Source organism: Cyanistes caeruleus, chromosome 8, assembly GCF_971803275.1.
Source record: "Cyanistes caeruleus chromosome 8, bCyaCae1.hap1.1, whole genome shotgun sequence".
Lineage (NCBI taxonomy): Eukaryota > Metazoa > Chordata > Aves > Passeriformes > Paridae > Cyanistes > Cyanistes caeruleus.
The window spans coordinates 2,217,177-2,244,659 of record NC_141708.1 but is presented as its reverse complement, the minus strand read 5'-3'; the positions used below and the strand labels follow the sequence as shown (position 1 = coordinate 2,244,659).

The 27,483-nt window shown below is 43.7% G+C and overlaps 1 protein-coding gene and 1 long non-coding RNA gene across 12 annotated transcripts in view; one reads left to right on the top strand and one right to left on the bottom strand.

Annotated features, from left to right (window-relative positions):
* PTPRE (protein tyrosine phosphatase receptor type E) overlaps nt 1–22,331 on the top strand; it is an 87,695-nt gene extending 65,364 nt beyond the window's left edge. For all 11 annotated transcript variants that reach the window (XM_023930041.2, XM_086900808.1, XM_086900810.1 and 8 more), the window contains 18 exons: nt 413–515; nt 740–813; nt 2,083–2,219; nt 5,857–5,947; nt 6,177–6,253; nt 6,366–6,402; nt 7,247–7,344; nt 8,248–8,367; nt 8,946–9,106; nt 11,959–12,094; nt 12,850–12,999; nt 14,080–14,173; nt 14,595–14,671; nt 15,772–15,906; nt 16,659–16,784; nt 17,491–17,651; nt 17,745–17,880; nt 19,195–22,331. In XM_023930041.2, the coding sequence (XP_023785809.1) occupies nt 413–515; nt 740–813; nt 2,083–2,219; nt 5,857–5,947; nt 6,177–6,253; nt 6,366–6,402; nt 7,247–7,344; nt 8,248–8,367; nt 8,946–9,106; nt 11,959–12,094; nt 12,850–12,999; nt 14,080–14,173; nt 14,595–14,671; nt 15,772–15,906; nt 16,659–16,784; nt 17,491–17,651; nt 17,745–17,880; nt 19,195–19,269 (1,988 nt within the window). In that variant the 3' untranslated portion in view covers nt 19,270–22,331. The remainder of the gene's footprint in view (nt 1–412; nt 516–739; nt 814–2,082; nt 2,220–5,856; nt 5,948–6,176; nt 6,254–6,365; nt 6,403–7,246; nt 7,345–8,247; nt 8,368–8,945; nt 9,107–11,958; nt 12,095–12,849; nt 13,000–14,079; nt 14,174–14,594; nt 14,672–15,771; nt 15,907–16,658; nt 16,785–17,490; nt 17,652–17,744; nt 17,881–19,194) is intronic.
* A 1,328-nt stretch (nt 22,332–23,659) lies between these two features.
* Nucleotides 23,660–27,467, bottom strand: LOC147651815 (uncharacterized). The gene is made up of 3 exons (XR_015290149.1): nt 24,637–27,467; nt 24,139–24,235; nt 23,660–23,826 (listed from the first exon to the last, which is right to left on the bottom strand). It is a non-coding gene; the product is annotated as an uncharacterized LOC147651815 (long non-coding RNA).
* Between the last annotated feature and the right edge of the window lie 16 nt (nt 27,468–27,483).

Sequence of the window (27,483 nt, the reverse complement as noted above, 5' to 3'; positions counted from 1 at the left end):
TTATTCCTCCTTGCTCTCATTCACTGAAATTCTATGTAAATATAAAATCTGTATGAAAGGTGGCATTTTTGGGGTGGTTGATGTGCATGAGGGCACTGCAGCAAAACTTGTAATGGGCTTCAAATTCAGCTTGGTACCTTGTAGCTGTTCAGCCTTCTCTGATTCCAGGTAAATTTTAAAATATCATTTATTTTCTCAGCAGCAGTGGTTTGGTTGTGCTTTTGGTGAGGGAGAAAATCATTTTAAAATAATTAAAAAAATTAACTTTCAGTTTGGGCTTTGCCTGTGCCAGATAATTGTGATGTGAGTAGAGGCAGGTAATTGGACAGAGTTTTTGGTGCCTAAAGCAGAGGTTTTGTGCCAGGTGAGTCAATCCATGTCTGATATTCCACATTTCTTGTTCCATCTCCAGACTCTACTGAGGAGAACACCTTGCACAAGGAGCTGCTGACCTCCCTGCTGATCCTGGTGCTGGTGGTGATCATTTTCGTGGTGCTGGTGGGGTATTTTTTCAGGTGGGTGTTGTTTGTGGGCTCAGCCCCATCCTTTGTGCCCTCCCACGGAAGCAGAAGGGAGGCAGAGCCTGGTGCCGACGGGGCCGTGCCTGCCCTGCTCTCCTGCCAGCATGAGCAGAAAGAGCTTCTCTAGAATTACTTGGTTTGTAAAAAAGGGCTGGGGGGAAACACCAGGAAATTCCTCTTGCTGGAATTGCCAGGTTAACGTGGTGCCTCTGTTCCAGGTTCAGGAGACACAGGAAAGCTGTGGTCACCTCTGGCGACAAAAAGATGCCAAATGGGATCTTGGAAGAACAAGGTAGGGAGAGATTTCCTTTCAAACTCTCATTTTTATTTGTGTGTTCTTTAATTCACCATTACTCAGTGTTTGCTTTTGTTACTAATACAAGCGACAGGGTTGTTATTAAAGAGAAAATAGTTTGAAAAAATACAATCACAAATGGCTTGAGTTGGAAGGGACCTTAAACTCACCCAGTTCCAGCTCTCATGCCATGTGCAGGGACATCTTCAGCACTTGGTTGTCCCATCCAAGCTGGCCTTGGGCTAGAGATCCATATTTAGAAATCCATACTCACACAGTTCATAGAAAACCTGAACTTGCTGGTTTGAAGTAGGTTTCACTTTAAGTTGTGCTGCAGCAAATGTTTCTGTTTAAAACTTCCCCGGGCTCTTTGGAGATGTTTTACCAGGATGTCAGCTGAGATCCAGGTTTGTGACACTGTGATCCTTGTATTTAGAGAAGGAATTGCAGTGTTTCTTCTTGAAATGGGGGGGAAAGTCCTCAACACTTTGTGAATACACTGGGTAGTTTCTGAACCTGAAGCAGGGGGTTGAGATGGGGCAGTTTGAAGCCAGAAGCACTGAAATAAAACACTCTGAGGAGTTCAAAATGTTTCCCACTGGTTTGAGTTGTGCTGGATTTGTTTCTGCCCTGGGCTGGCCATCTCTGTGGGGCCCAGCTCAAACCTAAAAGGGCTGGGAAAATTGTTTTAACCACAGCCCAGAATAAAAATGATAAAGTTCAAGATCAAATAATCAATCTGTGGTTTGTGTCAGTCCCACTTGGCCATGAGCAAGTTGAAGAGGGTGGCATGGGAAAGTCAAAACCCTAAAAATACCCCTCAGCTTCCTGCTGGGTTATTCCTGTGCACAGGGGCACACTTTCTTTCTGTTGGCTGCCAAGTTAAAGATAATTTTTTTAATGTTATTATCATCATTTCCCCTCAAAATGAAATAATCTCACAGCACCTCCTTGGTGATAGGTGCTAAAAGCTGTCCTTGCCCTGTCAGCAGAGAGAACATTCTCCTTTTCTGAATAAAACTTGGTCCCTTTTTGATCCAGTGTAAATAGAGAAATCATTAATTTCACCAGCAGTGGTTCTTTATGTTCTCAAAGCAACCACTTGGCCTATGCTTTGGTGGTTTAATTTCCTTTAAACCACCTTCATCACCTCAGAGTGTCACGGTAAAAGTTTGTTTTGGCATCTTTCAGCAGCAAGATTAATTTGTAGCTGGAAATCTGTGGCTCTGGCCATGCCTTTGACATGTCCTGCACCTGTCCTGACAGAACAGCAACGGGTCATGCTGCTCAGCAGGTCTCCCTCGGGCCCCAAGAAGTATTTCCCTATCCCAGTGGAAAACCTGGAGGAGGAAATCCGGATACGCTCGGCAGATGAGGGGAAGCTCTTCAGGGAGGAGTTTAATGTAAGTTTTCACACATGGATGGCTGAAAACAGGGAGGAAACCAAAATATCTGCAGGTATTAATGATTCTCGTGTTTGGTGTGTGATTGGTGCTGTTCCTATGGGTTCTGTCATGTAGGGCACCCTTCATCTGCATAAAACCTGGAATTTTTTACTGGTTTATGATGCTAAATTGATATTCTATGAACTGTTTGTCTCTTGCTAGCATTTGAAGAAGGTCTTTAGTGTTTGCCAGAACCTGGAGGGGAGGGACATTGAATATAAACCTCTTCAGCACTGATTTTCATGATGGTGGTAGACGGGTTTTGGGGGATGTGGGTGCTTCACCTCCATGGGAAGTACTCGGAGGAGAGGACACACTGTGGCTTTAAGGGTGGGCTTGGGCTTCTTTTTTCCTGGTAATTTGATTTTTTTTGCTCTTGGTTACCATCCCTGCAGTCCCCTCTGTGCAGCTGCTGTGCCCCAGCAGAGTTTCTGTGAGGAACCTCAGCTTTCAGGGTGTTCCTGTTTAGCGGGGCAGGATTTTGAGCTCGAGTGTGCTTGTAGGGATGAGCTGTTCTGGAGCCTGTGCTCAGCTCCTGCAGGATTCCTGTGGGGAAACACAGCACCAGGAGCCTGCGTTTGGGGCCTTTTCCAGACTTTTTATGACTTCTTTTGACTTGCCTCCCCAGCAGAAGCCATTTAAGCAGGAGCTTAAATGTCAGGCATGGATTTGTGAGAGCCAATGCACGTGTTGATTAGGCCGGCTGTTGAGTTACCTTCTTAATTGGGATCATATTTAGAGCTGCAGTTGGGTTGATAAATTTAAACCACATAATTTTGCCATATCAGACAGGAAGCCCTGTGGAAATCCCTATCAAAACTGACAAAATGAAAGTGAGAACCAGCTCAGTGAGGTGTGTGCTGGTGAATTCTGACTCTCCTGATGAGCTTGCTCTGAGGTTCAGAGTGAAACAAACCATCTGTTTTCATTTTTAAACTCCTCTTTGCTTTGGTAATTTTCTGCCCCATGCTGTGAGCGTGTGGGATTCTGTCCACACCCAAAACCTGGGGTCTGACCCCAGAAATGAGCAGTGATGGGGTTGGATGGGGTTGATGCTCAGTGGGTTTCTTTTCCTGTGGCTGGGTGAGCTTTCTGCTTCAGCCTGAGAGGGCTGGAAGTGTCCCAGGCCAGGTTGGGCACTGGGGTTTGGAGCAGCCTGGGACAGTGGAAGGTGTCCCTGCCATGGCAGGGTGGGGCTGGATGGGCTTTAAAAGATCCTTCCAAGCCAAACCATTCCATGGTTCTCTGGTGCTGTGCCTCAGCCCTGCCCTGGGGATGCTCCAGGGATCTCTGCCCGCTCCACACAGCCTGATCCCAGATGTCAGGGGCCAGGCATCGCTGGGAATGCAGACACACAAGCTCCAGTGGGCACCAGGAACAAATTTGGGCTGAGAACGGTGAGCCCTGGGAGCCAGCAGCACCCAGGCATGTGCACCAACCTGAGAAGTTCAGTCCAATAGGAATTGTTTTGGTAAAAATAAACCAGACACTAAAAGATGAAGACACCCAGCAGGCAGAAAAGAGTTTTGAGGACAGTTGCTGACTCTGGGAACAGTTCTTTTAGATTTATGTGCCTAATGGTGCTCTCCAGCACCTTTGATTTTGTCCTTAAAGCCTGAATGACCCTTAAGAGACCCCTTGGACACTCACCAGAAATAGCTGAGGCTCCTTCTTTTCTTTTGTTATGTGATTCCTTTGTGAACATTGGGTGCTAGAAGAGTGTGTTCTTTCTTCACAGGAAAGAAGGAAAAAAAAAATTAAGAAATTTCCTCTTTCCTGTGAAGTCCCTACCTCTGTTGATCATCCCTGGAAATTGGGAATTACTGCCTTGATTTTCAGATTAGTCACTGAAAAGCTTCCCCTAAGAGTTTTCTTTTGAAATTTAAATTCTGGCTTAATGAAGACATCCCTGTGGTTCATTCAGTGCCAAAAAAAAAAAGAGGAAATGTGGCAGTCCTGGGTGGGTTGGGCCTCTCAAAGCTTCAATGGGGTTTTTGGGGAGAGGTCAGAGTGTGGTGGCAGCAGATGAGCCAGCAGGACTGGTCAGCTCCTCGTGTTTCGGGTGCTGGGAGCAGCCTGGCTGAATCACATCCTTCCAGGGCTGGGAGCAGCAGCAGGGCATGGAGAGGTGCTTTGGCCAAAGAGAATTCCTTTCTGTGTGCTTTTCACATGGAAATCCAGAACTTCTCTGGCTGTTAATTGAAAATTGGGTGCCTGACTTGAACTTTGAAGAGATTGTGTTTAAAAAGTTAATTATTTCATAGAGTCACAGAATGGTTTGGGTTGGAAGGAGGTTAAAGATTATCCAGTTCCAGCCCCTTGCCAAGGGAAGGGACACCTTCCATTATTTCTTTTTACGAAATTTACAAAAACTTTTACAAAATTTACAAGAATTTCGGTTTTTGTGTTTCATAAACGTAATTTAATCAGCAAAATGGGCAGATAAAAGTCCATGAGCGTCATCTACATCAGGAATTAAGCAGTCTGCTGACAGCAGCTTTCTTCCTCAACCCTCTTTTCACCTCCCTTCTCTTCCATTCACGGCTTTAACTGCCAGAAAAGCCCCAACAAACCAAACCCAGGAGTGCACAGAGCTGTTTCCTGTGTGCTGGAGGATCAGTTCTGCCCATGCCCCCCTCTCCTCCCATCTCACCCTGACAAACTTTGCTGTGCTCGGTGGAAATTCCAGCCTCGCTCAGCCCTGCCCTCCCTGACCACACTTCCCCTTGCCCTGTGTGCCTCAAACTGGGGGCAGGGGAGGTACAGGAGTGGGAGAAGGTGGTGGTGCCTTCCCAAACTGCTGGGATTTTGCCTCAGTGGGATCTCTGCTGGCACTGGGGGTTTTGGAGTTCACTTAAAGGAGCTTCACAAAGTCCATGTCAAGGAGCTTCTCAAAATCTGGCTCTGGTTTGGTCCATGTGCAGTGGCAGCATCTCAGCTGTGCAGAGGCTCCACCTTGGCACCTCTTTCCTTTCATCTTCACCCTTCTCTCTATTTTTTTCCCTTTGGTTTATTGCCCTCCACAACCATTTGGTATTTTTTAAGCCGGACTAAATTTATCTGCACTCAGCTCTCGCTGACAACTCGCCGAACTCGACTCGCATAAAAACCCCGCGCCTTGTTTTTCCTTCCTGCTTTTTCTGCCCAGGGCTGGGCCTTCACCTGCAGGGCCGAGCGAGATTTTGGGTATTTGATGTCCTTGAGCAGTCAGGGGGTCAGAAACAGCCCCTGTCTGTGCCTGAGCCCAGCGTGGGTGCCACGGCTGGGTCACGCTCTGTGTCACCACTCTGTGTCACCGCTCTGTGTCACCGCGGCAGATGGCAGCTCCAGGCAGCCGCTCAGAGTTTAACAGTTTGCTAAATAACTGTGATCTCTGAGGGAAAAAAATTCCTTCTCTCTTTCCCCAACTGCTGAACTCGTTGTCTGGAGTGAAATCTGCCAGAATGAAGTTGTGTGTTGGAATTAAAGTTACTGGGGGGGAAAATGTTGGAATATATTTAGTTCTGTTGGATGCAATTTTTCCCTAAGCCATGTGCAGTCAAAATTATTTGTTTTCTAACACATTCACTCTGTATCTTTATTTTTTTTTCCCCAGTCATTAACATCTGGATATGTGCAGGGAACTTTTGAAATGGCAAATAAGGAAGAGAACAGGGAGAAGAACAGATATCCCAACATCCTGCCATGTAAGCCTTTCACTTTTGTTTTAAGCCAGGCAATTAATTTTGGCACTGAGCAGGCTGCTGGTAGTGTTCATGTGCTGAAAATTCTCAAATAGTAACAATTTCACTGGTCAGAAATGCTGTTCATGTGTTGTCTGTGGTTTGGGAACTCTGGGCTTTCCACACCTCCTGCTTCCAAGAAAATGCCATATTTCAGATTTAAGAACTTGCCAATGTCCTTGTTTTCTTTCAGATGATCATTCCAGAGTGATTTTGACCCAAATTGATGGAGTCCCACCTTCAGACTACATTAATGCTTCATATATAGATGTGAGTTGGGAGTTGCCTACAGCTGGCCAGACTTTGGGAATTAAAGAAGTAATTCTCTGCTAGCACATGTTGGCCTTTCACCTTTTAACTGCTGTGGCATTTATTTCCACAGGGTTATAAAGAAAAGAATAAATTTATAGCAGCACAAGGTAACTGGTTCTCATTTCTCTCTTCTCTCTAGCTTAGGGGTGAGCACTTTTCATCTTAGATGTGTTTGAAAGGTTATTTTTAGCTGCAGGTGGTGGTCAAGTGTGAGGCTGGATTTAGAGGTTACACTTGAAATGAACTTGAAATAAGTGTGAGGTGAGCAACTGCCTCTAGACCTGTAGATTCTGCTCAGAACAGAGGCTCATTTCCCCCTCCAGACCCTTCTTGCTTCAAAATCAGTGTCTCCTGATGATCCATTCCAAGGTTTTTGTGGTCACAGGGAACCCTGGACCTTGGTATGGGAAAGAGCTACAAAGTAGGAATTCAAAATGTTGTTCCTGCCATAGTTAAAAGATTAAATAGTATTTAAGAATTAATGTGTTAAGAGAATTTTTCAGGGCCTAAAGGGGCTCTAGGAGAGCTGGAGAGGGATTGGGGACAAGGCATGGAGGGAGAGGACACATGGAATGGCTTTAAAATGACAGTGGGTGGGTTTAGATGGGAAACTGGTCAGAAATAGTTGAACTTGGCAGGGTGGGCAGGCCCTGGGACAGGGGAAGGTGTCCCTGCCATGGCAGGAGGCTGGAAAATAAATAATCTTTCATTTCCAACTCAGATCATTCTGTGACAAGAGAGGAGATTCCTTCTAAAAGTGTAGATTTGGGTGTGTGATTGTATAAAAACTAGCATGAAGCGGGGGTTATTTCATACATAAATATACAAATATTCCAAACCTGTGCAGGTGTGGCAAACCCAGCTGTGGGTGGGTGCCCAGGGCAGGGATGTGGGGCTGCTCTGGGATCTGCTCCCTCCCCTCTCCTGAGCATTGCCCTGCTCTGTCTGCAGGACCCAAGCAGGAAACAGTCAATGACTTCTGGAGGATGATCTGGGAGCAGAAATCAGCCATTATTGTCATGTTAACCAACCTGAAAGAAAGAAAAGAGGTAAAGAGCTTTTTACTCTGCTCTGGGATGTCCCCTGTGCTCCAAAAGCAGCCCTGGCTGCTCAGGGTCTGATCAGGTGCATTTCTGACAACTTCCTGCCCTGGCCCCTGTCAGCACAGCTGAGTTTCTGCTCCAAAATGGAGCTTTCAAGTCTAAAATACCCATTTATATCAGGTGATCTCAAGGAGAAAATTCTGATGGTCAGGTGTGTCCTGCATAGCCCAGAGCCAAAGGAAAACTCCGTGGTTTTATCCCTGTGTAAGGCTGCATTTGTGGATGGGATTGATTAGGAATGAAGATAAAAACTCATTTTCCTGAGTGTTATGTTGTAGAAATCACAATTTGTCAACTAATTAATGAGGAATTAAAGCTGCTTCTGTCATTTCTGTCCCCCACTCCTCTCTGAGGATGGGCATTCCTTGTTTTCCTCCTGGACTTGATTTTCCTGCACTTTTGCTGCTGCTTGATGAAGCTCAAACAGCAGCACCAGGCCATGAGGGCCAATTCCCAGTGTGAGCAGCCAGAACTGTTAAATCTGGATATTCCTGATGGCTCCAATTGAGAACTGCTTTGAATTTCAGCTAAAGCTTGAGAACAGAGCACAAACCTCACGGTCCCCACAGCTGGACACCCTGTAAGGAAGCTGCCAAACTGAAACAAAAGCTGTGGGGACTGAGTTGGTTAAAAAAACAATTCAAAGCTGTTCTCACCTTCCCTGCATCAGTGTGAGCAGCAGTAGCAGGGAGCTAAAGCTGTGCCAGATGAGGAGCTCTGCACGCTCCCAGCTGTGCTCTCCTTCCCTGGTTCCAGCTGTGAGCGCTGGGCAGCGAAAGCAAAGTCAAGGTGATGAAATTCCCCATGTTTGGATGTAAAATACCCTGTGTTTGGGTGTTTTTTGTGCAGGAAAAGTGTTTCCAGTACTGGCCTGACCAGGGCTGCTGGACCTACGGGAATATCCGTGTGTCTGTGGAGGATTGCATCGTGCTGGTGGATTACACCATCCGCAAGTTCTGCGTGCAGTCGGTGAGGACAGAGCTGCTCCGGGGGGTTTTCATTCCAGTCCTCGGGGAAAGCTGAGGAAAATCTCCAAGATTTGCTTGGAAGAAATTGAGGCAGTTATTTTTTGAGGGGAGAAAGGTGTGTGGTGCCTCTCCTGGGAGGGGAAGCAGGGTCTGCCCAGGAATATTTGATGCAGTCCATGGGTTGAGAGAGGTTCTGGATTTCTGTGCCCAGTGATGCCTTGGGACTGCCCAGCACAGGAGCAGGGAGTTGATCTTTTGGGGAAAAACATAAATAAAAAAATTATTTATAATGATAAATTGTATTATAAAAATATGATTAAAAAAAATAGTGAATTTGGATCGATTTGGAGGAGCCCATCTCACTCTTTGCAATCCTATCCTGGGGTTATTCCACTGAAAATTAATAATAAATGATATTTTTACTAAGTGTTTGTATTTTACACACGCTGTAAACTCCAAATCCTTGAGTCAGGCTTGGAGTGTGGCGGGGAATAAAACCATAATTAACCATGGCAGTTTGTTCATTAATCTTTGCATGAAAAATGAGATGTCAAACTCAGAGTCTGGGTGTTCCTGCAGCTCCACGAGGGATGCAAAGCTCCAAGGCTCGTCACACAGCTCCACTTCACCAGCTGGCCAGATTTTGGGGTGCCTTTCACACCTATTGGCATGCTGAAATTCCTGAAAAAAGTCAAAGCCTTGAATCCTGCCCATGCTGGACCAATTGTGGTTCACTGTAGGTATGTATGTGCTCCTCAGACCATTATTGTGGCTGGGCCTGGAGTTATTTTGATATACTTAGATTTTTTTTTAATGTATTTTTCTATCTTTTTGAAGATTTTATGTATATTTTATATGTATTTTATACATGTATTTATGTATATATGTATTTTTATATTTATAGATAGATTTACCCACATATTTCTATTCAAGGGTAACGATCTGCTGAGTTTTTGAGAGCCCAGAGAAAACAATTTCCAAAGCTCTGTCTTTGCTGTCAGTTTAGTGCTCAAACAGAAGTTGTTGTTCTGCTGTTTGGGGTGTTTTTGTGAGGGATCTCCATTCTTTGGTATAAATCTGTTCTTTGTCAGAAAAACAGGCTGGTGATAGAAATCTGTGGCCTTTGCCACCCAGTGCTGCTCTGGGAATTCATCCCCCACTTCTCCCACAGTCACATTACAGCTTTCTATGGAAATCAGCCCTGAAATGCCTGAAAAAGTTTGGAAGAAAGACTTGAATTCAAGGGATTTAAATGCTGCAATTTTAAAAATGTGCTTCATCCCAATCCAGAACCAATTCCCACTCGCTGGTCACTCTCACAGGCACATCTGTCAGAGGCTGCTGCTAAACTTGAAATCTTTAATGAAACTAAACCCAAACTCCCAAACACTTTGAAGAGAATAATTTCAACCTCTCCAGCAACTCTAAGCTCACCACTGAGCAACAAGTGGCTTTTCAGGGAACAGTTATCATTGCAAGGTTGGAATAAAAAGAACACAAGAACAGAATGGAAAGGAAAGAAGAGCAGCTTTGTCTATCTGGGTCTTGTTTTTAAGGGAAAAAAGCTGTAAATTCCTGTATTTAGCTTTTTTCCCTTGCTAGAAATACTCCCTGGAAATGTGTGCTAGTGAAAAAGAGGGTGTTTGTCCTGCTGGGATTCACCTTCTCTCCCAGGTGTCATGAATAAAAGGCTTGAAAAAACCATCTAGATAGGAAAAGTAGATTTGAATTGTCTCAGTGGAGAATATTTTTATAGCCCTTTGCTGTGTGTGGAGCCTCATTCTGGGCTTGGGCTTTATTTGGGAGCAGCAGGAAATGCTGTGCTTGCCTTAAGCAGCAGAAGGAAAAACACAAGCAAGGAAAATAGAAAATAATTTCCTAAATACCTGCAGAGATTTCAGTCTAAAGGGGCAGCAGAGCACGGGGAGGCCGTGGTGTGTCAGGGTCAGAAACACGGGAGAGGTGACACCGAATTTCCGTCCCAGTTCAGGATGTGACACCACGGAATTGTTGGCAAAAGGAAAGGGAAGCCCATCAGCAGTGAGTAACATCCATTTTTAGGGAGCCTGTAGAGAAATCTGGCCCAGCCACTCCAGCCAAAACCTGTCCAGTGAGGTTTAGGAAGAGAACAAAACACTGATTTAGCAGCAGAAGTCAAGGAGTGGAAATGAGGAGCGGCAGGATTTTCTGCCGATTCTTGTGTTCTGTAAGTTTTTAGGAATAGGGTGGTTTTTTAGAGAGAGAGTTTTTTTCAGTGGGTAGAGAGGGACTTTGAGGAAAAGCTGAGTAAGGGATGCCACAAAGCAAACTCTAAGGATGGAGACACTCAGGGAGCTCCCGAGGTGAATGTCCAGGGTGGGGATGTCAGCAGCTTCAGCAGGAACGTGCAGGGATGGAATCCCTGATCTGCTCAGGGAAGTGTGGGACAGAACAGGGGTGTGTAAAGAGGGGTTGGAAAGGGGAGTGAGGAAGCTGAGCTGGAATGAAACCTCCCAGGAATGAGCAGTGAGGGCCAAGTGAGAGCTGGGGAGGGGACATCCCTGCTCAGACGTGGCTTCCAGGGCTGTCAGGAGGAGAAAAATCTCTTTTAAGTGGGAATGGAGACATTAGGACATGAGAGGGGAATTCCTTGTGGTGCCAGAGGGCTGACATGGATGGATGGATGGGAGAGGGAAGGGAATCTCCATTGTCCCTCAGACCTCTGGAACAGTGCAGCTTGTGGGCTTTGGTTTCCCTGCTGGTAAGGTGTGTGAGGAAATGAAATAATAGTGCTACAAGTACAATCTCTCTTTTTTTCTTTTTTATTCTGGTGTTGTTGAAAACCTAATGTTGCCTTGCTGAGAATTGCTTTGTATTTTTGAGCCTGTGAGGGGAGGGGAGACGTTTTTATCGTGTTCCTGGAGGGGTTTGTGGGCCAACAAAACTGCCCAGAGGGTAAGGGAGAGCTACTCATGACTAGTACAGGATGCCATGCCCTTTTCCTCTGGAAGGAAGAGCTGAAAGACGCTGGAATTTTGTCATTTCTAGTGGTCGTGCACCCTCTCGTGGCTTTTAAGGGTAGAAAAACCAAAAAGCGTTTAGGGATGGCAACATTGGGAAATGTGGAGCTAAAATTACTACAAGAATAATTAAAACATTATCTTAACCTGAATTAGTAGAGATGGTCAAGAAGATATTTTTTAAAGGTATTTTTAAGTCTAATTCTGATGGCATCAGCTGGGAAGAGCTGGGTTTTTGTGCTAAAAGCACTTTTTTTGCTGACCTTGTTAAAATGAAAAAGGGAGAGGTTTAGATGGGATATTAGAAAATGGTCTTTGCTGGAAGGGTGACCAGGCATTGGGACAGGCCACAGGGGTGGAACCTCATCCCTGGAGGGATTTTCAAAGCCCTGTGGATGTGGCACTTGGGGACACGGGCGGGACAGCTGGACTCAAGGATCTGAGACAGCTTTTCCAGCCTTCACCATTCCACGAGATTTAACATTTCCCAGCAACCACTTCAGTCCAGCCTGAGCACGAGGCTCACTGCTGCAGCAATTCCTGCAGATTTGGGTGATTCCATGGAGATTTTCGTGTGTCTGTTCTCTCCCCAGCGCTGGCGTGGGGCGCACGGGCACCTTCATCGTCATCGATGCCATCATCGACATGATGCACGCGGAGCAGAAGGTGGACGTGTTCGAGTTCGTCTCCAGGATCCGCAACCAGCGGCCACAGATGGTTCAGACAGATGTGAGTGCGCTGGAATCGCCCCAAATTCCAGCTTCTCCTGGGCAGAGAAGGGAATGCTGCTGTATTCCCACTCTGTTGGGCAGCCCAGTGTGTCCCGTCATCCCGTGGCTGATCCAGGGCTTGGAGCAGCCTGGGGTTAGAGGGAGGTGGCCCTGCCCATGGCAGGGGGTGGAACAGGATGAGTTTTAAGGTTCCTTCCAACCCAAATCGTTCTGAGATTCTCAAATTCAAAAATGCACAAAGCCCAGTGAAGGATGTGGGGTGTGGGAGAAGATAAAGGCAGAGAAGACTCCTGAAAAACACTTCATTTTTAGGAGTCATTTCCAAATTTTCCCATTCACCCAAGAGTGGAATGTCAGAGAATATGAGTGAAGTGTGAGCAGAACAGGAACACTCTGGTTTAGTGTAATAACTTCTAATTATTATTATTTTAATGATTAGCTAAGATTGTCACCAAACAGTGACAAGACAAGTAGCAGCAGTTTTGAGCTGCCAGAGGGCAGGGATGGATGGGATTTTGGGCAGGAATTGTTCCTTGGGAGGGTGAGGAGGAGCTGGGATGGAATTCCCAGAGCAGCTGGGGCTGCCCCTGGATCCCTGGCAGTGCCCAAGGCCAGGCTGGACACTGGGGCTGGAGCAGCTGGGACAGGGGAAGGGATTTAAGGTCCCTTCCAAGCCAAACCATCCTGTGATTTTTAATTAAGTCCCAGAATCCTTCATTTCCCTCCCTTCATCTTCCTCTCTGTCCCTTCCAGATGCAATATTCCTTCATTTACCAAGCCTTACTCGAGTACTACCTCTACGGTGACACGGAGCTGGATGTGTCATCCCTGGAAAAACACCTCCAGACTTCCCACAGTGCAGCACCAAACCTGGTCAAAATCGGGCTGGAAGAGGAATTTAAAGTAAGTATGGAAATCCTTCCCATACAATTTCCAAGATTTAAGCCAAAGTATAACATTAGAGGCGCATAAAAGGGGAAATGTTGTTTTATTTGGTGGTTGTGAATGGGGCCTTGCTGAACATTCTGTTCCCTAAATTCAGATTCTAACCTAATTCCCTCATTCAGAGCTGTGTTCTGTGGCCTTTCTCTAAATGTTTTTTGTTTGTTTATAAAAGAAGAGTGGAGTGATTCTCTGGGTCTGGTGCAGGTTGCCAGATCAGATAATGCTGGAAGAGGAAAGTGGATTAGCTGCTCCTAATCTGCATCCCAGTGGGGATTGTTAACTCCGAGGTGACTGCCAGCAGGGAGAGCTGCAGGGAATTTACAGGGCTGGTGTTGAATGTCCAGACTGTCAGGAGAAAAACCTCAAAAACCCCACCCAAAAAAACCCATTTCTTATCAGCGGAGAAACCTCAGATGAAGAAAACCATCCTTGCTGTGTGTGATCATTGTTAAAATGACTTCAGCTCCCCAAGGGAAGAGTTAGAATGTTTTTATGATTTTCCTTATGGTAAAATATTTCTTTTCTATATAGGTTTAAAGTATTAATAGACATCTGGGTGCTAGCTGGAGTTCTCACTTTGCTCTAAAGGATTAATTTAACCAGAAATTCGGAACTGGGTAAAGAAAATGATGTAAAAATAAGTTTGATAGAGCAACAAGTTCAAAAATCAACCGTACTGAGGGAAGGAAGGTTAGATGGGATATTGGGAAGGAATTTTTGGATGTGAGGGTAGGGAGGCTCTGGCACATGGAGTCCAGAGAAGCTCTGGCTTCTGGAATTGTCCAAGGCCAGGTTGGAGCAGCCTGGGATGCTGGAAGGTTTCCCTGCCCATGGCAGGCATTGGAATGGGATGGGATTTAAAGTCTTTTCCAAGCCAAACCGTTCTGGGATTCTGTGATTGTTAATTTTGACAGGCAGGACAATGCAGTGGCAGTGATTTGTAGCCAGTGAAGCCACTGCAGGGCCTGGGAGGGTGGGATGAGCTGTGTGCCCCCACTCCCAGCCCCCTGTGCTCACCCTCCCGTGTGCTTTCTGCAGAAGCTGACCAACGTGCGCATCATGAAGGAGAACATGAGAACTGGCAACCTTCCAGCCAACATGAAGAAAGCAAGAGTCATCCAGATCATCCCCTGTAAGAGCCCAGCCTCTCACCTCCAGAGAAAGGGCCATAAATCCCTGCCTGGGAGCACACACTGGATCTGTGTGCTGGCAGAGCACAGCTCCCCTTACAAACTGTCATCTGTAAAAAATGCAGTGAATTGGGTTTTATTAAATAACCCTAAAATCTGTTACAGTCGGGGATTTTGAATTTCAGTAACTTGGTGGTTTCACCTTTTAAACCAGCCCTTTTCTGTGTGGTTCCTTGCTCCATCTGAGCAGCACTGTAATGTCTGCACCTGGAAATGAGCAGCTCAGAGAAAAGATTTGGTGGGGTTTGTTCTTCCATGTGCAGTTGGCAGAAGTAAGACTGGACTTAAAATTAAGACTAAACTTTTAAACTTAAGACTGGACTCTTCTGGACTCAAAACTAAGCCCAGACGTTTCTTTTCCAGATGATTTTAACAGAGTGATTCTGTCCATGAAAAGAGGGCAGGAGTACACAGACTACATCAATGCTTCCTTCATAGATGTAAGTACACAACATTTTCATGCATTTCCTTTTCAAATCAGAGGTTTTGCTGCTGCTGAGAAGTCTTTTTAAAGAGGCACAATCAGCTTGGCTTGCAAAGAACATGAGCTTTGTTTATGGGAGTTTCCAAATGCATTTCTAATCTGGGGGTTTTTATTTCAGTTTAAATGGCTGTGCAGTTTAAACCTTGTTGTTAGATTTATAAACCAAACCTTTTATTAAATTCCAATCAAAGAAATCAGCTGCACAACCGACAGGCAGTGATTGCATTATCTGGGTCAGGTTAACAGGTGTAAATATTTGCTTTTCTGAGAAACAGAAAAGTCAGTGTTGAGTACAGGGAAAAGCTGTCGGTGTCTGGCAAAGCCAGGCTTTACTTGGGCAGAGCTGGATGAATTCCAAGCTTTCTTCCTGTTGGAAGCTGAGTAAGACAGGATTGTGTCTTGTTTTTGTTTAGATGTGACAATTTGTCCTTAAGCAGTAAAACCACGTTGGTGTCCGAGGGTTGTGGATTCCATAGGGATCACATCTGCATGGAAATAAGGAAAGGCTGGCCCTCAGTGCCTTGTGTTGGGTCACAGGTTGGACTCCATGACCTCAGAGGTCTTTTCTGACCTCATGGATTCTGTGAAATAAAATTGGATCCCAAAACTTGAAGTAGAAGTTAATCCTAGAGAAAAGCTGGGAGCTGCTGTTGTGATAGCCTTGTGAAATCTGGTCCTGCAGAATCTCATCCTCTCAGGCATGACGGGGAAAATTCACCTGAGGATTGTGAATTTGGGAGAGATTTTAGAACCACAGAATCTCTGAGGGTGGAAAAGCTCTCTCAGACCATCGAGTCCAACCATCCCCCAGCACTGCCAAGGCCACCACTGCCCCATGTCCCCAAGTGCCACCTCCACATGGATTTTAAATCTCTCCTGGGACTGGAGCACTGCCTGGGGCACTGCCAGCACTTTCTGTGGGAGAATTTCCCCCTAATACCCAACTCTGACCTTCCCTGGTGGACCCTGAGGTGGTTCCCTGGGAGAGGAGCCCCGTTTTGAGCCGCGATGTCGCCGTGCCCAGCGGCCCTGGGTGATCGCGCTCTCTTCCCGCAGGGATATCGGCAGAAGGATTATTTCATTGCCACCCAGGGCCCCCTCCCACACACGGTGGAGGATTTCTGGAGGATGGTGTGGGAGTGGAAGTGCCACACCATCGTCATGCTCACCGAGGTCCAGGAGAGGGAGCAGGTGCGTGCCCACCCCGCAGCCCCACCCTTCCCCTTCCCACCATCAGTTCTGGGTTTGGGGTTTGTTTTTTGCCAAAAAAATTCCAACAATCTGAGATTTTATTTTCTTGGCTTTTCCTAGAATGAGCACTTGCTTCACTCTTTGGTGTGGGGGCAGCGTTGCTGCTTTTTCTGGAATTGTCAGGAAGCACAAAACAAGTGCAGAATATTGTGATTTTTCAAAGCTTCCCGTTCTCTTCAAGGGATGCCTGACACAGGACAGAGTTTTGGGATCTGGGAACAAACTTTTGTGTAAACTTTTATCCTGTTTGTCCCAGTAAAAGCTCCTGTTGCTCATTCTGAGCCTGTCCTAATTTGATTTAAATACGAGAAATAATTAATTATTTAATTTAAATATGACAATTCATATCATTAATTAAAGACTCCTGTGCTGCAGCTTGAAAATTCTGGGTTCAACAAAGGTGTTGTGAAAAGCTTTTTTTGGTGGTTTTGGGAGGTTTTTAACAACATTGCCTTGCTTTCAGGAATTCCATTTATTATTCCACTTCGTTTTAAAGCAATATTTGCTGTCTGGGCCTCTTGAGCCCTTTTCATCATGATGGTTTCTATTCAAGAAATATCTTATCACTGTATTCTTAGTGTTTAAAACACACTTATTATGCTGGATGTCACTTTTTATACCAGAGATTCATGACAATGTTGGGGTGGGGGGGAATAAATCAAGGAATGTTTGCAATTCTCTGGGTTCTGCAGGAAAAATGCTGCCAGTACTGGCCATCAGAGGGCTCCGTGACTCACGGAGAGATCACGGTGGAAATCAAGAGTGACAACCTGATGGATGCCATCAGTGTGAGGGACTTCCTGGTTACATTTAATCAGGTAATTCTTTAAAATTCCACCCTTTTTGTTGTTCTCTTTTTTTTTTTTTTTTTTTTCCCATCAGAAGACATTTATAAATCTGGTTATGTATCTTAAATTCCGTGATTTCTGTCTAAACTTAAATGTGGTTAATTAAGAGGAAGCTTATATGGAATAATTTTGCTTAAAGTCCCTGAAAATTCGGATCAGTAAAATGGGTGGTTTTGGGGTTTTTTAAACTGTTTTGTTGTCACTGTTATTCTAGAAAGTTACAGATTTTTCTGCCATCTCCCACATAGGTAGCAAAGAAAATTTGATTCAAGACTTTTCACAGAATTCCAGAGTGGTTTGGGCTGGGAGTTTAGAACTCATCTCACTCCAACTCCTGCCATGGGCAGGGACACCTCCCACTACCTCAGGTTCTTCCAAGCCTTTTCTAACCTGGCCTTGGGCATTTCCAGTGTATCCTAAGACCTTTCCTAAGAGTAAACAGCTAAAGAAAAACTGTAGTGGGAAATTATCCATGGGTGGGGGATTTATAAACAGACCTGCCAGGATGGAATCATGGAACATTACTGGAAATAAGATCATCAAGGTCCTTAATATGTTACCAGGCTGCAAATACTCTCCTGTAGCAGCATAGAATTGCTGCTGCAGATGTTCCAGGCAGGAATTGTGTTTCCACCTGGAGGGAACAAGTGGCTGAGTGATGTTTTCCTGCTGGCAGAGCAACCAGGAGAAGCAGAGCAGGCTGGTCAGGCAGTTCCACTTCCACGGGTGGCCGGAGATCGGGATTCCTGCCGAAGGGAAAGGCATGATCGACCTCATTGCAGCAGTGCAGAAACAGCAGCAGCAGACAGGGAACCACCCCATCACTGTGCACTGCAGGTGAGCCCCCTCTGCACCTCAGCCTGCCCGTTCCATGCCCCTGGCATTCCTCTTTTCCCATTTTTATCCCAAACAAACGTGTTTTCACTGCAGTGCTGGAGCGGGGAGAACGGGAACCTTCATAGCACTGAGCAACATCCTGGAGCGGGTGAAGGCCGAGGGGCTCCTGGACGTGTTCCAAGCCGTGAAGAGCCTGAGGCTGCAGAGGCCACACATGGTGCAAACGCTGGTATGGGATCTACCAGGGCTTTGGAAGGGAGTTCTGCCTCGAAATATTCTTGGGGGAGGAGAGGGAAGGGTTTTGTGCAGGTTGATATAAATGATGCGTGGTGGATTGTGTGTATACCATTATCAGGGTTTTACAGGGGTTTTTAGAGCATGTCTGAAAATACAATTTGGTTAAATATTCTCTGCCTTGCAGGAGCTTGAGGCAGTTAAATTAAACATATTTTGAGTGTTGCAGGTGAGAAAATATATGAAGTAAATGTCTTTCAAGCTATTTATCAGTTGTTCTTTCTTTCCTTCAAACGTCTGGGCATAAACTGGAATCAGGGAATGGTTTGGGTTGGAAGGAACCTTAAAGCTTATCCCATTCCCACCCCTGCCATGGGCAGGGACACCTTCCACTATCCCAGGCTGGGATGTGCCCCATCCAACCCGGCCTTGGACCCTGCCAGAGATGTGGAAATCCTTGGAAATGTCACTGACTTGTTTAAAATCTTTTAAGTTTTCCTTCAAGTCATCTACAATGACTATTTGAAGCTTAGTCCAGATGCTTTTCCCTACTGAGTAAACATAAAAGGTTTTTTTGAGACTTTTCTTAACTTGCAAATATACAAGTATTGCTTCCATTCAGCAATCTGAAACCTCTTTAGAAACAATTGCCTCAAAGCCTTTTTCCAGGGAGATGTTTTCTCTGTCCTGTGGATAGAAAGAAAGGGGATGAAGGAATGGAATTGGATTATTCATGGTCAGGCTGAGACAGGGCTGGATGGGATTTTGGGCAGGAATTGTTCCCTGGCAGGGTGGGGAGGAGCTGGGATGGAATTCCCAGAGCAGCTGGGGCTGCCCCTGGATCCCTGGCAGTGCCCAAGGCCAGGCTGGACGCTGGGGCTGGAGCAGCTGGGACAGGGGAAGGTGTCCCTGCCATGGCTGGGGTGGGATGGGTGGGATTTGAGGTCCTTTCCAACCCAAACCATCCTGGGATGATTCCCTGATTATCCCTGGGCAGTGCTCAAGAGTTTCTGCTGTGAGCAGCTGGGTTTAAATCAAAAGCCAGGCCTAAGAACTGATTCAGTTTAAGAACCATCTCTGAAAAAGCTCAGGAAATCATTTGAAGCAAAGAGCAGCGATCAGCCTGACCAGTGTCTGCCCAAAGCAAGAGGAACCATTGTTTTTATCTAAAATAATAAACAGAAATCAGACCAGGCCTCAGCTACTGGTCCCAGTTAGGATGTGATGAATTTATCACTGGGATTTGCAGAATTCCAATTTTCTAACTGTAACCAAAAGCACATTTTGATCTCTTTTCCTTGTTTTCCAGGAACAGTATGAATTCTGCTACAGAGTGGTACAAGATTTCATCGACATCTTTTCAGATTATGCTAATTTCAAATGAGAATTCTGCCTTATTTTTTAATTTGTCTGTATAAATAGTTGTACATTATGTTAATTTATTCCATGTCACTTGGATTGTTGACTGAACTGTAAATACAACGTTGTGCTGGCTCTAAAAGTTGCATTTGCTGTATAAAGTTGTTTCTTAAATAGAAATATCTTCTAAAGCAAAATATAATGTTCCTATACTGTATAGCACTGTAAGATGGGATAGAAATCTTTATTCTAAATAACAAAAAATTAATTCTTGGGGTTTTTTTTTCCCCCTTTGAGTTTTGCCACTCATAAATATTTATCAACAATGTTCTCTCCCAGTTCTTGAATTTTTTGACAGGTGATTTACAGTTCATCCTAAAAAAAGTGAATTTTGGTGCATGTGTTTAAACATGTTTTGTTCACCAGGGAAGTATGTTCACCATGAAAATAGATATTTATTTTTCTAGACTGTTTTAAAGAGCCTCCAGGTTTTGTTGGATTTTGAGTCCTATTGTCCATAGGATAAAATCAGTAGAAATACAGATTTGAATTTTTGAATTAACAGAACTTTCAAAGTCCTGTTAATTTGGTTTTTCTTCCCAAATTTTGTTTAAATTGACTTGGAAAGGCAATAATGTGATTTTTAGAATATTTTGCACATTTGAAAAGTATATTTTGCAGCACCTGAACTTGTCTACTTGAAGAGAAAGGCCAGAAATGGAGATAAAAGTTTCTCTTCTCTATAATCACCTGCATAATTTCCCACTTCTTTAAAGTAAGAGATGAACTCTTACTCCTTGATTTGACTCAGCAGGATAATTAAGAGGTAAAAATTGGAAAACACATTTTATGAATGGTTTAATTTAAGAAACATTGAGTATTGTATTAAAAGTTCCTCCAGGTTCTTATCCTCCCAGAAATGTGATCAAAAAAGGATTTTCCATGAGTGGTTTAGGGTTGTGTACAGAGATATATTTTTACTGAAAGCACTACTGAGAATAGAGTTGGTGACAGAAAATATAAAAGTTTTTATTACAGCCCTGACCAGGAGCTGGAAAATCCCCACAATCACAGGGCACCTGAATGTTCAATAATTACCAAGTTGATCTTTCCCACTTTTCCAAAAGCGTCTCTGACTTAATGAGCACAAAGAGGGTGAATCTTTAATTAATTCCATAACGAATATGCAACAGTTCTGTTTTGTCCAGCCAGGCTTTGGCCACGCAACATCAAAGCCTTATTTCAAACAAGCTGCTTAAACTGAGCTTTTCCCTGCTGTTCTTGCACTATTTTACCCCATTCCAATAATCCCATTGCACCTTGAAGCAACACAAGGGGACAGGAAGGTGTCCCTAGGTCTCCTGCCATTCCATCCTAGCTGGAAAAGGTTTGGGGTAGGAATTCCTGAGCACCCAATTCCCACAGTGCCATTGGCTGTTCTTGTCTTCCCATCGCTGCACTCCTGTATTTATTTGTACAGTAATTATGCACCTCAAAAACGAGATTGTTTAAAGATTAAACCTGGCTCGTGAGTCTCTATGAGAAGAAACACTCAGGCCACAGGGTTGGGTAGTGAAAGTGGAGCTGAGGAAGGGCATGTTCCTGAAATTCCAGCCAAATTGAAAGAGCCAGAATAAATCCAGGCTGGAAACTGATACAGGGGGAGCTCAGTCTGATTTATAGCACAGGGAGACTCCCAGAGGTTGGAGAATAATGCAAAGGAATTCCCATTTTCTGATCCTGATGTCAGGATTTTTCTGACCATTTAGCCCACTTTGAATAATTTGTCAGTTTTTTGGGTCCCTGAGGTACAAATTTGGGCTGAGCTGTCCATGAAGTCCATCTCAGTGCAGGGAGACTCCCAGAGCTTGGAAAATAAGGCAAAGGAATTCCTGTTTTCTGATTTCAGTAGCTTTCCAACCATAGATAGCCAACATTTGAATAATAATAATATGAATTTGTCTGTTTGGCAGATTAGTGAGTCCCTGTGGTAAAAATTGAGGCTGTCTCCTGAAATCAGCCTCAGTGCAGGAAGACTCCAAAAGGTTGGAAAATAAAGGAATTCCCATGTTAACAATCCTGATGTCAGGATCTTTCTGACCATTTAGCCAGCATTTGAGCAATAATAATAATTGGTGTGTTGGGCAGATTTTGGGGTCCCTGAGGTCAGTCTGAGTGCAGCAGTGATGGGGTGTGGGGGTCTCCCCCAGGAGCTGCAGCACAATTCCAGCTTCCCATGAGGTTCACCAAGACCTCCTTCCAACCAGGAGTGGGATGGAGTTCAGCTGGAACACCAAGGCCTCGCTGGGTACTCGGATTTCAGTCGATAACCAGATTGAGATATCGAGGAGGAAAGAGAAATGCCTAAAATGTGACTCAGAATTCACAGTCCAGAAGGGCTTTTGTGGAGTGAGAAGAGCTCCCTTGGCAGTTGTTGGGTGTTGCTCAGTGGCTGGAGCTCTGGGGAGTGTCACAGTGGATTGGAATTTTCCTTTGACTCTCCATCCATTGCATGGAATTCCTTTAAAAAGCCAAATTGTTGGATTGGAAGTGTCCTTCTGATCTGTCTGTGCTTTTGGTCACTGTGTGACTTTGACTGTTCATGTGTTCAGAAGGTCCCAGCTCAGCATTTAAGCGTTCGCTTCCCAACATCCTCATCCCACAATCCATGGAATGCCGTGGATTCCCTGTTCCCAGAGCAATCCCTTAGAAGTGCTTGGCTGACTTGGGCCTTAATGAAGAATGCATACTGTAATTAGCAGTGTTTTTTAGGCTATTTTTATGTATTTTTTAAACTTTTAAAATGAGCCTGACCACACCGTGTTCAGTCTTTTGAAATGTTTGCGTTTCCCTCGTCCCATTTTTCGTGTAAAGTTACTGGAACTTTTCTGTATAACCAAAATGTATTTAATTTATCAAATCTTTATAATATATATATATGTATGTATTATACAGTTTCAGCTCTTATTATTTTTTTTTCCTTACGTTTCTAATTTGATCTTGCTGTGTTTTTAATGCCGGTGAATGTGGCTGAATTATTTGTATATGCAAATTGCAAGATCTAATACATTCTGATGCAAGAACAAAGCTTCCTTTTTATTCTCCAACTGCATTATTTTCCTTTAAATCTTTTAATTTCATTCCTGTGTTGTGTGTTCATTTGAATTAAGCATTCTAAAAGAGTTGAAATCCATTATCTAGATCAGTAATTTTTCAGTGCTTATCTGTAGCTGTTTGGGAGTAAAATTGATTTATTTTGAATATTGTGCATATAAAGGGTGTAGGAACTCATGGAAGCAGTTGGAATCTGGGTCATCCCAAACTGTCTGGATAAGTTAGATCTGATGAAATAAATATAGTAAAATTAAGTAAATATAGCAAAATAATCCTGTGGTAAACTGTGGTGTCGTACCAAGATAGAAATAGGTTCTAAACTTCCAGCTGTGTCACCAATCGTGAATTGAAAGTTCATTCTAATTAACAGCAATTTTTAAATTCATTTTGACAAGTTTTGCATTGGATATGTTGCTAAAGTTAACCAGGATGGCCCCGCTGTTGTAACAAGGTAGGGGAGGTTTGTGTAAAGCAGGAGTAACTGCTCAGGGGTTGCATCCTAATGTCAAATCAAATAGGATTTCTCGAAGCCTGATTTCTGTTTGGCCCCTTTTCTGTTTCCCTGCTCCACCTCACACCTCCCATTTGGGAGATGCTTCTGCAGGGGGGCTCATTTTAGGATTTATTTTTCCCCCACAGTTGTTGGGAAGAACTTTCCTGCACGTCCTTCCTGGGCGTTGTTCTAACGTTGGCAGGATGAGAGGAAATGGCCTCAAATTGTGCCAGGGGAGGTTTGGAAATTAAAATTTCTTCACGGAAAGAGTTTTAAAGCTTTGGAAAATTGCCTGGGGCAGTGGTTCCCATCCTTGGAAGTGTTCAAAAAACGTGTGGGTGTGGCATTGAGGACGTGGGTTAGTGGTGAACTGGTTGATGGCTGGATTTGATGATCTTTTCCAAATTTAACAAGTCCCTGATTCTCATTTGCCGTTGCAGGTAAAAGCTGTTAATTTTTTTAATTATTCCAGAGGAGTTGATAAACTCTTTTGTGTGATTGGGTCATGTACTTTCATTCAGCTTGTGAGGCCACTGGGAGATGACTCTGTGTGTGAGGACAGTCAGGTGCCTTGGTGTGGTCTCAGAAAACAGAAGAATCTCAAATATTTATAAGTTCTTGGTTAATTAAATTAATAATGATAATTGTAACTGTCGATCACACAGCAAATGTGGATATTTCTATACTCTACTGGTGGTAAAGTTGGTTTTTTCCTACTTTTAAAGCTACCATAAAGACCTTCTGGTTCCTTATCTGGTTCTGTTTTTAGAAACTGAGCTTTCATAAAAAATACACTTTGATTGCAAACTGTCCATGAAATGTATTTATTTTAATGGGATATTTAAGCAGTATAAACTAAGGCAGATCAAAGAGGTGTTTGCTCTGCACAAATGTTAAGCTCTGTTTTTCCTAATGCAGAAATTGTTGCATTGAGAATTTTCCAGGCCACTGAATTTCCCGGCGAGTGTTCTTCATCTGAGGAATTAAAGGATTAGGATGTAATTTAGATCTTTGGGTGAGAGCTTCCTCCTAATGACTTTTATCCATTTTCTGTGCTGCTTTGCACAGAGGAGGGGAATTACTCAGTCATTAATCGAGCTGACACCTTGCCAAGGAAGTTCTTTGCACAAAGAATCCTTTTCTCCTTTCTCTTCTTTCCATTGCATGAGAAACCACTCAGCGTTTTCCTGAATTTTCCCAAACTCCAACTATCCATAAAAAAATCCACAAAAGATCCGAGCTGGGACTTCTCACCAGCTGGGTGGACAAAAAACAAGGAAAACTCACCCAGGTGGGAAGAGCTTGAGAAGGAATTACTGAGCACGGTATTTTCTAGTTGAGGTTGTTACAGAAACTTTGTGCTTCCAAAACCTGAAGGGATCCTCTGGAAAAGATGGAGAAGGGATTATTTAGGAGAGCATGGAGAGACAGAGAACAGGGCTGGATGGGATTTTGGGCAGGAATTGTTCCCTGGGAGGGTGAGGAGGAGCTGGGATGGAATTCCCAGAGCAGCTGGGGCTGCCCCTGGATCCCTGGCAGTGCCCAAGGCCAGGCTGGACATTGGGGCTGGAGCAGCTGGGACAGGGGAAGGTGGAACTGGATGAGCTTTAAGGCCCCTTCCAACCCAAACCATTCCATGATTTTATGATGGCTCCAGCCTCCCAAGGAAGCAGCCCATGGAACAGCTCTCCTCCCTTGTGCAGCTCTGGAATTTCAGAGGTTGAGTTAATTTGCTGAATCCAGGGGAGTCTCGCCCCAGTCCCAATAAAATGAACAAATTTCTACCTCAGCTGTGCAAAAGGACTCGCTGGGAGATGCAAAATCCCTCTTACAGTCACCTTCGGGTTTACACGTGATCTGCTGATGGCAAGATTTTCAGAATTAAGGATTTGGGATTCTTGGGGGCCAGGAGTTGGATTCCATCATCCTTGGGGGTGATTTTGTAATCTTTTGGAATTGGAAAAGCTGTTACACAGGTCTAGAACGCAATGCAAAGTTTTAATTTGCATTTTAATCCTGACATATTTCACTGGGACATCGTGTCTTTTGATTCCCAGCCATCCTCCCTGGCTTTGAAGGACAATTGGAAAGCTCCTTTTCCAGATTAATTTGGATTACTTGAAATACAGGTTTGACTTTAAAATATCAGTGTGTCCATCATATGAAAAGGTTTTTCCCTTAGTAGTTCATGTTCTTTCAACATTTAAGGTGAATTATTTCAAAGTATTTCTTAGCTGTGGATAGATAAAATTTGGAAACATCCCATTTGTTCCTAAATTTATGCAGATTCCTCCCACAAAAAAATCCTTTGTCAAAATCAGGTTCTGTGCAGGAGCAGAAGCACTCCAAAAATCCTGGGTGCAGTAATGTGTCAGTGTAATAAATGAGGATTTTAAGAGAGAAATTGGTTACAGAACTTTTGAATTTTCAGGGTTAATCGTATGATTTCTCATCTCTGGACTTGGCTTCACACAGTGTGAATAGCCTGAATATTTATTTACTTTATACCAAATAAAAACCCTAATTTAGGGAAAGCTTTAACCAGAATTTGTGCTTTCTAAAGTAAAAACCGCTGATAGTATGAATCTGTGAGAAACAAACTTCAGTCAGTGTTTCCAAAACACCCGTTCAGACACTTGAATAAATAATTCTGTATGAAGATCTTCATGTGGTAAATTAAAATGCTGATTTTTAAATTCTCTATCAAGGATTTTCAAGCACTGACTTTATTTTTCTCCTCATTTTTGGCAGTTTTACTTCATGGTGTAGTCAGGTGTATTTGTCTAAATTAAATGTGCCCAAATTAACCTACCAGCAAATTAAACCTTGAAGAAAATGTCTTTTTTTTTGTTTGTTTTTTGTCCCTCCTGTAAATCTACTTTGGCAAATATTTGTACAGATGCTGTTTCAGAGAGCACTGCTGCTCTTGGAGACAGATTGAAAATCTTTGTTATCATTTGCATTCTCTAAATATTGCACATCAGCTCTGACACCGCTGTAAATCATGCCAGAAAATACAATTATTGCCACACTGCAGGTGTATTTATTTATTTCTGCTGTTTGATCACATGTGGGCTGGCAGAGACTGCAATAAATTCAATTTCTAAGAGTTTTTCTGCTAGAAATTGTTTGTTTTAGATACATCATTCAGGACCCCCAGGAAGTAATTTTTTTAATATTTGTTAATTAGCAATGATACCCAATAAGATACCAAATAGAATCCTGATTTTGGTATGGTTTACATCTATATTAAAGATAGTCCAATAGAACACAACTATTGAATAATAATAATAATAATAATAATAATAATACTGAACTAAATTAAAGGCCCACTAGAGCTTATGAAATAGTCTTCAAAGTCATTTAATTTAAAAGAAATAACATTTAAAAAACTGCTTACATCTAACTGTATCACATCTAAAGTCATCACACCACATAAAATAGTCTTTGAGGCAAGCTAGATAATAAAATAGGAATAAAATCAAAAGTTCTGCTTTGTAAAAGATCAGAATAGTAGAATTTTATCCCCTGAAGCACAAAAGGCTGGATGACATTGTCCTGTATCCCTTTCCCAAGCATCAAGCTTGCAATGAAGGTCACATTTCATATCTCAAAAATAGATTGTTATAATTGTTATTAATAATATATTTTTTCTCTTCTGCCTTCAAATACAGAAAAACACAGTGTTCATGTTGATTTTTGGCCTCACAGATCCTCACATTCAAGTCTCAGTAATGAATTCCTGTTTGGGAGGAGAGTTTTATATCTAAATGAAGGTAACCAATTTGCTGATTAAAATGGATTTAAAATATTAATTTAACTTTTACTGCTTCTCCCCCCTCCCATCCTTGCTCCCTTTAGTTTTCTCCCCCTTACTGCTGTGGTTAATAGCATTTTTGTGGCTAGTAGTATTTTAATCTGATTAAACACAGATGCTTAAACTGGGGCCAAAACCAATACAATCAATAGGAAGATACAAGAACATACCAACAAGCTCAACAATCATTCAAACCCTGGTTTAACACTATATAAAAGAATTCATTTAAAACACTTATAACAACTTTATAAAGCCTAAGGGATGTTGAATTGATATAAAATGAATCTGGGTGATCTGAGGAGGTGCAAATTTGGGACCACTGAGCCCCCACAAGTCCCGCTCCCTCAGAGGGGCTTGATAAACCTGGGCAGGTTCAGATGCAGATCTAGATAAAGGTTCAGGTACAGCTATAGGTACAGGTTCATGTGCAGACATGGACAAAGGTTCAGGTCCAAGTTCAGGTTCAGGCATGAACACAGGCACTGCTGTGGGTACAGATCCAGGCAGAGGTGTAACTAAGCGGGTTTCATGTACAGATTCAGGCACAGGTGCAGGTATAGACACAGGTACAAGCACAGGTTCGTGTACAGGTTCAAATTCAGGTACAGGTACAGGCTGGGGCACAGCTACAGAAGCAGGTACAGGGTCAGGACAGGCACAGCTACAGAAGCAGGTACAGGGTCAGGACAGGCACAGCTACAGACGCAGGTACACGGTCAGGACAGGCACAGCTACAAGCGCAGGTTCGGTTCCAGGTCGGTGTCTGGGCCCGTTCCCGTGAGGGACCCACCGGGGTCCCGCTGTGGCTCCCGGGC